At 37.4% G+C, this 11,403-nt stretch overlaps 1 protein-coding gene and 1 pseudogene across 1 annotated transcript in view; one reads left to right on the top strand and one right to left on the bottom strand.

The window, feature by feature from the left end:
• The first annotated feature begins 1,561 nt into the window (after positions 1 to 1,561).
• Positions 1,562 to 11,403, top strand: part of LOC140984307 (protein N-terminal asparagine amidohydrolase) — a 32,668-nt gene continuing 22,826 nt past the window's right edge. Inside the window, exons 1-4 of the mRNA XM_073451612.1 lie at positions 1,562 to 1,663; positions 1,826 to 2,998; positions 3,208 to 6,114; positions 6,387 to 6,450. Coding sequence (XP_073307713.1) covers positions 1,829 to 2,998; positions 3,208 to 6,087 — 4,050 coding nt within the window. The 5' untranslated portion in view covers positions 1,562 to 1,663; positions 1,826 to 1,828 and the 3' untranslated portion in view covers positions 6,088 to 6,114; positions 6,387 to 6,450. The remainder of the gene's footprint in view (positions 1,664 to 1,825; positions 2,999 to 3,207; positions 6,115 to 6,386; positions 6,451 to 11,403) is intronic.
• Positions 7,325 to 11,136, bottom strand: LOC140984970 (putative disease resistance RPP13-like protein 1; annotated as a pseudogene).

Here is an 11,403-nt window from a genome sequence, read left to right as displayed (position 1 = left end):
TATGATATTTGAGTACCAAATGTTTCAAATGATACTAATCTATGATTTTTGAGTATCCAAACATGTATAACAAATATTTATATTAATGACTCATATTTTTTCTAGGATGAAAATCAGTACAAAGCGTTGACAATGTGGTACTGATCTATGATATTTTAGTATCAACTCTTTTAGATCTGATATTAATATATGATATTTGAGTATTCAAACAAATATCGCAAGTGTTGATATTTATTTATTTATTCTAACTTTTTACTCAAAATATAATCATTTGAATCAAATCTAAAATATTAGTACTTAAATATCATATATCAATAACATATCTGCAATGTCTTATATCGATTTTTATCAATGAAAATATATATGGGCTCATGTAGTGCAATATTTTTTTTAATGTGAAATGAGGAGTACAAATTTAGGTATTTAGAAGCAGGTTGCCCAGTGCATCATTTGTTTATTTGTTTGCATGAATTATAGATTAATGTATGATAGCGAACCCCCAAAAGACCCCGTCATTAAATAAGGGCGAGGTGGGTTGTAATTTTGACACCTAGTCCGGATTGCATGTCAGGGCGGACCATATTCTGAACACTTTCACCCACACAACCGATCCTAACAAGTATAGTATATTTATATTTCGAATCTACTAAAACAATATGATTTTTTATTAGTTTATTATCTAGTTACGTTAGACTACGATTAATTAAACCAAACAATTCACACTAAAAACATATTCCATATGCTACATCATTGATATACGTACGATGGATGTGGTGTTAAACGTGAGACTATAATTAATTACAATACAATGTCCATGTTAATGACTAATTAATTTAATGATTGGTCATCGTTATTAATATTTGTTCGGTATCACGGGAGATGAGATACTACCCCAAGGACATTGCTCTAAACATGTGAGGAGAAATATTTGCACCTTTAAGATAATTACGGCATGAAATTTCCGAGGTATTAGCATATAATCTCTTCACTAATTTACAATATCTAAGTATATAGAAGTGAAAAATTGTAGTTTCTTGTAAAATTTTCCTTTCATAATTGCATTAGTTACGTGTATTATCTAGTTGATATTTTTCAAGTACTGTTTAGGATAGATCATTGTGCTTGATCAGTATTTTTCTTTAATTAATAAATAAATATAATTTAAATATAGCACTCAAATAGAATTACAAGTAGTTGATTAATTAGTTGTATTGTGTGTTTTTTTCTACTGTTAAAATCATTTTCTTTCTATTAAAAAAATTATAATATCAGAAAAACTATCGGATGGAGAGTAAGAATGAGATTAACAAATAAATAAATTGGCAAATTCAAAAAACTTTTCATTAAGTAGGTAAAATGATACATAATACAGGGAGTGTTGCCCATAGCCATTGGATGGGTGGAAAATAAGTGGGTACATCGGATCCAACGGTTCAAATAATTCCATGAGCAAAAAATTTGGCAAGCAATTAGCCATGTATGTATACGTACTGTACGAATATGGAGTTGGAGAGCTAGCTTCGTGTGTGTGTGTGTGTGTGTGTGTGTGTGTGTATAGCCCATTAAGGAGAGGGTTTCCATCCGGGCGGAGGTATCTCGGTCGGTGAGTGTTGTGTGTGTGTGCGTGCAGAGAGGCTCCCCTTTCAGCTCGACGCAACCAACGGTAAGCATTCTTCTGAGACCAAGTTTTACTTTGCTTCTATTTTCCTTGTTACTTCTCAATATGCCTACAATATTTCATGTATTTTTGTTGTTCTTTATAATGGTAAACGATCGAATACTATTTCTATCATTTTCTTGAATCTCTTTATGTTGCCAAATCAAGAAAATGGCTGAGGGGGGCAAAATCCTTGGAGCACTTCTTGACAAGGCGTTAGAAAAGTTGAGCGATGCTGCCATAACGGCGGTAGCCCACCAGGTGTGGATGACCAGCTATTTCGATAAGCTACATGAACTGGGTATTTTGATTAATGGCGTGCTTGAGGATGCCGAAGACAAGCAGTTGACATCGAAACCCGTAAAAGCATGGTTGGAGGAGCTTAGGGATTTAACATATTACTTGGATGATGTGTTGAGTGAAATCAGGTACCGAGCTCTGGTTCAAGCTTCCAAGGAGATCCAGAATCAGAAAACCAGAAATGTGCCGAGCTCGAATGTCATTCATGCGGCGCGCTCGAAAGTGATTCATACTTGCAGGGGTTTCATGCCCGGAGGACTTGTATTCAACTGTAGGCTGTCCTCTAAGATAATGGAAATCACGAACAGATTGGATCAAATCGCTAAGAAAAAGAATGCCTTGAGTTTGATGGAAAACAGAGGATCGCCATCTAGTCGAGCAGGAGAAATAAGGTCGGGACTCCCTGTTGCAGTAACCGAATCTAAAGTTTACGGGAGAGATGATGATATGAAAGCAATAAAAGAAATGTTGTTCACGGTTGAGTCAAGCGGTCAAAATTTTAGGGTCATTCCAATTGTTGGAATGGGCGGCATTGGGAAATCGACTCTTGCCCAGCTACTTTATGAAGATTTAGACGTCGAGGAAAACTTTGACGTGAGGGTATGGGTTCATGTCTCCCAAAAGTTTGATGCGTTGAAAATCACCAAAATGATTCATACTTCGATTACTAAATTGAGTGATACTGGAGACATGAATTTAGCTATGCTTCAACAAGACTTGCATGAGAAGTTGAAGAAAGTTAAGTTTTTCATTGTTTTGGATGACGCGTGGAACGAGAACTATTACAAATTGCATACTATGTGCAGCCATTTGAGGTTTGGGTTGCCGGGAAGCAAAATCATAGTTACAACTCGCAGTCATGGTGTTGGATCAGTCGTAGGCTATGGTCAATCTGCCTACCACTTGAAATTACTAACTGATGAAGATTGTCAATGTCTACTGGCTCAAAGTTCTCATATATCTTTCCAGGATAATTTGGATTTACGAGAAGTCGGTCAAAGATTAGCGAAAAAGTGTAAAGGCTTACCGTTGGCAGCAGAGGTAATGTAAAATGATTTTCATAAAATCAATTGTCAATAATCTTACCAGTATTCTAGGTTTAGGCAATTCAATCCCTGTTTATATGCAATCAATCATTGAATATTTTTAATTGATTCTTACGTAGTTTTGTGCCAAATCATGCTTTCTATACGTGTATATGTACCCAACGTACAATCTATATAACTAGCTATGTCGTTACATTCTTGCAGATACTTGGTGGAATTTTGCGCTCTAAGTATAGTGAAAGCGAATGGAAAGACGTCCTGGATAGCAAGATATGGGATTTACCACAAGAAAACATCCTTCCTGTGCTAAGATTGAGTTATGACCATCTTCCTTCACATTTGAGGAATCCATTTGCATATTGCTCTGTTTTGCCGAAGGACTATGAATTTGATCAGAATGAGCTTATACTTTTGTGGATGGGAGAAGGTTTTCTAGATGTTCCAAATGAACAAAGAAGAAAGGAAGACTTGGGTCATGCATATTTCAACGAGCTGCTATCAAGATCTTTTTTCCAAAGAAAAATTGGTAGGGATTCAAAATTTGTAATGCATGATCTTATAAGAGAATTAGCTAATTTTGTTTCTGGAGGGGTGTGCTGCCATTTGGAAGAGAAATTGGGTACTGCACAGACGTACCAATTACCCAAAAAGACTCGTCATGCTTCTTTTCTTTGCCATGAATATGAAGTTTTCCATGATTTTGAAAGCTTCGGACAAGTTAAGGGTTTGAGAACGTTCTTGCCAATGCCAGTACAAAATCCATCTCCTCCTTCCCACATGTCCAGCAGGATTTTAGTTGAATTGTTACCGAGATTGCGCAGCTTGAGAACTTTATCTTTAAGCGGCTATTCCATCACTGAGCTGCCGAGTTCTGTTTGCAAGTTGATACTTTTACGGCACCTCAACCTATCCGGGACACTAATTCTAACGTTGCCACCTTCCGTAAGTGATCTCCTTTGTTTGGAAATTTTGTGTTTAAGTAAATGTCGTTTCATCCATGACCTGCCGTCGACTTTGGGGGATCTATCTAACTTGCGCCTTCTTGACATCTCGGATACTGATCAACTAAAAGAAATGCCAGTTGAAATTGGTGAGCTGATACACCTCCAGACATTACCGAAAATCGTTTTAAGTAGAGTTGATAACTTGGGGCTCAAGGAATTGAGGCTGCTGAAGCAATTAAGAGGCACTCTTGCCATTTTTGATTTGCAAAATACTTCAAATCTTGATGATGCAACGGAGGCAGATCTTTGGGGCAAGACTGAACTTGAAGATTTGCAGCTTTCATGGGGAAGTGGCACTGTTAATTCGCAAGCTATAAGCGCGAAAGATGTTATGGAACGGCTGCAACCTCATCATAATTTAAGAAAACTGAAGATTGATTCCTACAAAGGTGTTAACTTCCCGGATTGGATCGGGGATCCGTTGTATCGAAAATTGACAAGTTTGTATCTCGTCAATTGTGCTGAATGCTCGACTTTACCTCCTTTAGGACAGCTGCCGGGGCTCGAACACCTGCATATAGGAGGTATGCCGAGAATCAAATGCATTGGAATCGAGTTCTATGGGAGTGGTGCCGAGGTTCCGTTTGAAAGGCTTGAAACTCTGGGATTTGGTGACATGCAAGGATGGGAGGAATGGTCAGCTTTTACCAGGACTGATGGGAGGACTCCCTTCCCACTTCTTCGTGGGCTTACAATGTCTAAATGCGACAAATTAGACGATGTTGCTCCATTGAGTTTACCTTCTCTACAAGAGTTAGAAATTGAGGAGTGCAACATTGTTTTGTTGAAAAGCTTCTGTGATCTTGAAAATGTAAAAAACTTGAAAGTCAAGTCTATTGCTGCACTCTCTCACCTACCTATGGAACTTATGCAGCCCACGCTTGAGGTTTTAGAGTGTCGCAGCTGCAATGGGATGCAATTTGTTTGGCCAAGCAAGATGTCCCTCACACAACTTGCCAAACTAAGGCGCATGGTTATTGCAGAATGTGACCAACTTGTTTCATTGGGTGAAGGGGAGCAACAACTGCCTTGTAGTCTTGAAGTTCTAGAGTTATTACATTGTGGAAGTGTGATGTCTCTTTCGAATGATTTGAGCAGCCTCGAATTTTTAAGAGAGCTGGTTATAAAAGATTGCGCCAAGTTTGTTGAATTTTCGAAGAATGGTATTCCCCCTACTACTAAAATCCTTGAGATTCTTGGCTGCCACGCTCTCAAGTCCCTTCCAGCAAACATATCTGATCTTGAAATATTGGAGATCAAGGATTGCTCGTCCTTGAAGACATGGAAAATGACTAACTTCCCTGCCACCATTAAGAAACTAATGATAGCAAATTGCAATAGTTTGGACCCAGTTACAAAGCTGATGTTCCCCAAGGATCGTGTAGTCTCTCTTGAAGTTGCTAGTCTATCGAATTGGGTGAATTACAAGCATTTCCTTAGCTTCTCACTCAAATTTTCAAACCTATTTGAGTTGTATCTCTGTAGCTGTGATGGCCTGGAGCATTTTCCGGAACATGGATTGCCACCAAGTTTGAGACTACTGGCAATTAAAGATTGCAAACAGCTGAGGTCCATGCCAGAGAAAATTTGTGGCATGAGAACTATGAAATCGATTGAGATGGGGGGCTGCCCGGAGCTTGAAAACTTTCCAAATTGTGGTTTCCCCCCGTACTTGTCTTCGTTGAGTATCTGGGAGTGCAAGAAATTCAAACCATTGAATGAGTGGGGCTTGAATAAACTGAACTTGCTTGAGGAATTTTCAATCGGTGGTGGCTTTGAAGAGGTTGAGCAGCTTGGTGACTCTGAAATATTTCCTCCTTCTCTGGTGAGGCTCTCCATAGCAGGATTTCCGGTGCTGAATTCCATATCGAAAGTGCTTGGAAACCTTAGGCTACTCCGGGAATTATCGGTCAGTAACTGTCCGAGACTTAATGGTTTGCCTAGCAAACAAGTGCTTGAAAAGCTGGGGCATCTGAAAATCAAAGAATGTCCACTTGTGATAAAAAAGTGTCTGAAAAAGAACGGGAAATACAGGTCCAAGATTGCTGGAATAGCTAGCGTGAAGATGGAAGGAAATTAGAATGGGCTACTCGAGACACCAAATCAGGTATTATATGCACTTGCTATAGATTTCAATAACTTTAGCACGATTCATGCAGTCTAAATTTTTATGTGAATGGGGCATTGATCAAAGAATGAATATAAGAGGATAGTGTAGAAGAAAGTTTATAGTTAGTTTTCCTTGGATATCCATGTTGGTTTTCTGTAATTTAAGATGGATTTTGTAGTGTTTTGTTTGAGTTTAATAATGCTGCTTAATTTTCTAAAAACTACTGCTTGTGATTAATCTTGCTTACACATTTTCTGTGGCTTCAACAGCTGTGGGCATGGCATACCATCCAACTGTTCTAAGAGCTGGATTTGTCTGTTGATCTCCAAGAAGGTGTTCCTGGAAGCACTCTTTGTCTTGCTATTTTCCTAGACTTTCGATCTGTTATTTGATTTTTGAACTTGTGTATTGGATAGATCAATTTGTTTACAAATCCTTGATCTACTCCGATTAATTCAATCATGTGGTTTTGTTTTGTGCTCTGAAAAGATTTCTTGATCTTTACTATTACTATCATTATTATGCCTTTCCAATACAAAAATATATCAGTTATATATATATATATATATATATATATATAAGAATGCCGATGCCCGATGGGTTGAAGTTGTGAAGGGTGGCATATTCCTATTCCTATGGATGACACCTCAAGTTCCACTAACCAAGATATCTTCCACCTATATAGACATGCAAATTGGACTTATTAATTTTTTTTTAACGGCATGCAGCTTATATATGCATATAGAAAACTATAAATTAGAATGGAGGGATATTACCATTTTCTTGAATTAGTTTGAAATCAAGCGAGCTTCGATCGGATTCCACTAAATTATCAGAAATAGATCAGTATTGATTTGTATAGAATGATATATTCAGTTGGTTTGTGGTGATACATGGATCGATATCGAGTTTTGTTATTGGTCTGCTTATTGCTTATCTAATAATTTTAACTCCTAAGAATTGGATATTTATTGAGATGATTTCGAGTTAGTGGTTCTTGTTGTTGGACACGAACATAATTAACGTGAAAATGAAAAGAATTAATGAAGTTGGAATCATTCAAAATCAATTAATTGCTATATATTTGATTCATCTTTAATTTGTTTGTAATCTGTCAATTCGCATTGCACAAGCTATAGGTATGTAAAGCTCAGACGATGTCTGTTGTTCTTGAAATGTTTTCCATCGAACTGCTATAAACGAAAAACGATAAAATATTGGGATACCATTGGTTGCATATTATATTGTTTAAAAAGATCTCAAGCAACAATCCAGAAATACGATTAAAACATATCCAAAATGTTATGTTTGCAATAATTAAAAAGAAAACATAGACTTGTGTTCTTCCTCCAAAGCATTCTGTCACCATGATCTGTAACTGCACATAAAAAATAAAAAAAAATTAATTGGAGGATTAGAGTTTCGTATTTCTTCGGTGACATGAGCGTGGTGGTGCTAAAGTTTATGAAATTGATAGCAAATGCGGATAATACCTGATTTGGTATCCTGAGTGGTCGAAAGTTAATTTTTCTGTTGATGCACGTTATTTCCATCGATCTTTCCAGCAATCTTGGGCCAATATTTCCCTTTGTCTTTTAACAAAACAATGTTGCATCCCTCAGTATCTAACTCTGATAGAAAAGGTAAGTTCATGGGAGCAACATCATTTAATTTGTCGCATTTGAACATTGTAAGCCGATGAAGAAGTGGGAAGTGTATCATGCTCTCCTCAATTCTAGCAGACCATTTCTCCAATTCTGACATATGCTCAAATCTCAGAGTTTCGAGCCTTTGAAATGGGACATCGGTTTCCCTCCCATAAAACTCGGTTCCAATGCATTTGATTCTTGGCATGCCTCCAATATGCAGGTGTTTGAGCTCTGGCAGCAATCCTAAAGGCGGTAAAGATGTGCACTCAGTACAGTTGCTAAGAGACAAACTTGACAATTTTCTATACAATGGATCCCCAATCCAATCCGGGAAGTTAACACCTTTGTACGACTCAATCTTGAGTTTTCTTAAATTATGATGAGGCTCTAGCTGGTCTATGACATCTTCTTGACTTATACCTTGGGAATTAACAGCGTCAGTACTTCCCCACGACAATTGCAAATCTTCAATTTCACTCTTGTGCCAAAGACTAGCCTCTGTTGCATCGTCAAGATTTGCAACGTTTTGCAACTCAAAAATGGCAAATGTACCTCTTAAATGCTTCAGCCACCTCAATTCCTTGAGTCCAAAATTACCAACTCCACCCAAAATGATTTTAGGCAATATCTGGAGACGTAACAGTCTACTGATTTCGACCGGCAAATCTTTCAGTCGATCAGTATTAGAGATATCAAGATGGCATAAGTTAGATAGATCCCCTAAGGTCGACGGAAGCTTGTGGATTAAACGACAATCACTTAGAGACAAAAATTCCAAAGACAAGAGACCACTTACAGAAGGTGGCAACGTAACAATTAGTGTCCCGGATAGGTTAAGGTAGCGTAAAAGTATCAAGTTGCAAATGGAACTCGGCAGCTCAGTGATGGAATAGCCGCTTAACGATAAAGTTCTCAAGCTGTGCAATCTTGGTATCAGTTCGACTAAAATCCTATTAGATAAGTGGAAAGGAGGCGAAGAGAGTGAATTTTGTACTGGCATTGGCAAGAACGTTCTCAAACCTTTAATTTGTCGAAGCCCTCAAATTCAAGTAAATGTTCACATTCATGACCAAGGAAAGAAGCATGCCGAATCTTCTTGGGTAATTGGTGATCCTGATCAGTGTCCAATTTATCATCCAAACAGTAGCACAATCCTCCCGAAACAAAATGAGCTAATTCACTTATAAGATCATGCATTACAAATTTTGAATCTCTGCCACTTTTTCTTTGGAAAAAGGATCTTGATAGCAGCTCTTTGAAGTACTCATGACCCAAGTCTTTCTTGCTTTTTCGTCCATTTGGAACATCAAGAAAACCTTCTCCCATCCATAAATGTACAAGCTCATTTTCATCAAATTCATAATCCTTTGGAAAAACAGAGCAATATGCAAATGGAAGCCTCAAATGTGAAGGAAGATGGTGATAACTCGATCTTAAAATGGGAAGGATCTTATTTTCTTTCGATAACTTCCATATCTTGCTAGTTATAACATCTTTCCATTCGCCTTTGCTATTCTTAGAGCGTAAAACTCCACCAAGTACCTGTAATAATGTAATGTATTAGTTATATTGATTGTATTTTGGGTAGATATACAACGATACGAGAGATGATTGAGCACAAACTACAAAGAATCATGTAAAAAATACTCATAATTATCTGCTATGATTGACTGCATGTGATAACAAGGGATTGAAATTGCCTAATAGAGTGCTAATAATTTAAAGTAGATAGATACAAGACCGATTTATTGACTACCAATATTTTGAAGACTATTGACAGCTGATTTGATGGAATTCATTCTACAGTACCTTTGCCGCCAAAGGTAAGCCTTTACACATATTCGCTAATCCTCGAACAACTTCTTGTAAATGGGAATTCTCCTGGAATGATATCTGAGCATGTTGAGCCAGTATGGATTGACATTCTTCATCGGTTAATAACTTCATATGGTAGGCAGATTGAGCAGAGGCTACCACTGATGCAACAACATGACTGCGAGTTGTAACTATGATTTTGCTTCCGGACAGCCCAAAACTCAAATGACTGCATAGACCATGCAACTCCACATAGTTCTCGTTCCAAACATCATCTAAAACAATAAAAAACTTAATATTCACCATCTTCTTGTGCAGATCTTCTTGAAGCATGGCTAAATTCATGTCCCTAGTACCACTCATTTTAGTGACCGCTTGGTGAATATTTTTGGTGATCTTCAACACATCAAATTCCTGGGAGACATGAACCCAAACCCTCACACCAAAGTTTCCCTTCACGTCTTCATCGTTATAAAGCAGTTGGGCAAGAGCCGTTTTCCCAATACCTCCCATTCCAACAATTGGAATGACAGTGAAATTCTTAGTGCTCGACTCAACCCTGAGTAAAATTTCTTTTATAGCTTTCTTATCTTCGTCTCTCCCGTAAACATCATATTCCATAAACTGATAAGTGCTTTCCGACCTCATTACTCCTGATCGACTGGACAACCCACCAAAGTTTCTCAAATTCCAATCACTCCATTTTTCAGAGATGTTATTCAGTTTTTTTCTGATGTCTTTTATAGTGGACACCAGCCTGCGATTCGATACCAGTGCCCTGGGCGTGAAATTGCTGCAAGTAAGAATCAGTTTCCGCACCATACTATTCTTAGTATGCTGGATCCCCTTCTTCACATCTTGAATCAACGCTAGGGTGGTGAATTCATCCACTACATCCTCCAAGTCATAAGCCAAATCTCTTAGCTCCTCTAACCGTATGTTTACGGGTTTAGCACCCTCAAGCACGTGAGCAACCAGCAAAAGGGACATCCACATCTCCTTGAAATCGCAATCGACTCTCAGGCGGCGGGCGAAGTCCATCGCAGCACCATCCCTCAATTTCTGAAGCAGTACCTCAAGATGTGATCCAAGGAATAGCTTGTCCACAGCCATTTTCTTGATTGTTCATGAGTGACAACGTGCAGAGATTCAAGAATCACGAAAATCAATCTGTTTTCTTAAAAAAAAAAAAGTAACAAAAACAAACATCACGAATCGCCTCTTCTCACACAAAGATGGGATTTTTTTTAGTGGTAAAAACTTTGAACAAATATCTCAAATCAGGACTCGGATTAAAGCCCCCATTAGAATCTCGAGTCGAAGCAATTCAATCCTATACGGTTATATTTTTTGAAATCAGACCCAAATCTATAAAATCTCGGATTATCCGCTGATCAATCATAAAACGTAATTATTGACAGAATAAATGAAATTTACAACAGGTACTTGAATTACTACTACGAACATAAATTACTCACAAGTTTGTCGACAATATGCTGTCTTCCTTTCTTGTTCTTGTGTCTTCCGTAACTCGGTGAGGGGAAGCAAATAAGGAGACTTTACATTCAGACGTACGGTTTTGTTTAATTTGATCAAATAATATTAAATAATTGACCCGAAATTATTTTCAATTTAAAAAAAAAAATTTGAATTTTCGAAATTATTTTCAATTTAGAAAAAAAAATTTAAATTTAAAGAGAAATTTTTTTAAAATTTTTTTCTATATAAAATATAGGGTGATTTGAAGATGTGTTTAGTAAGGTAAGAATGGTAATTATGAAATTAAATATTTTGGTGTCCTCTAATATAGTTATTCTAAAAG

The sequence above is a fragment of the Primulina huaijiensis genome, chromosome 9 (genome assembly GCF_012295235.1).
Source record: "Primulina huaijiensis isolate GDHJ02 chromosome 9, ASM1229523v2, whole genome shotgun sequence".
In the NCBI taxonomy this organism is placed as follows: Eukaryota; Viridiplantae; Streptophyta; class Magnoliopsida; order Lamiales; family Gesneriaceae; genus Primulina; species Primulina huaijiensis.
This window is presented reverse-complemented; position numbering and strand designations above follow the sequence as displayed.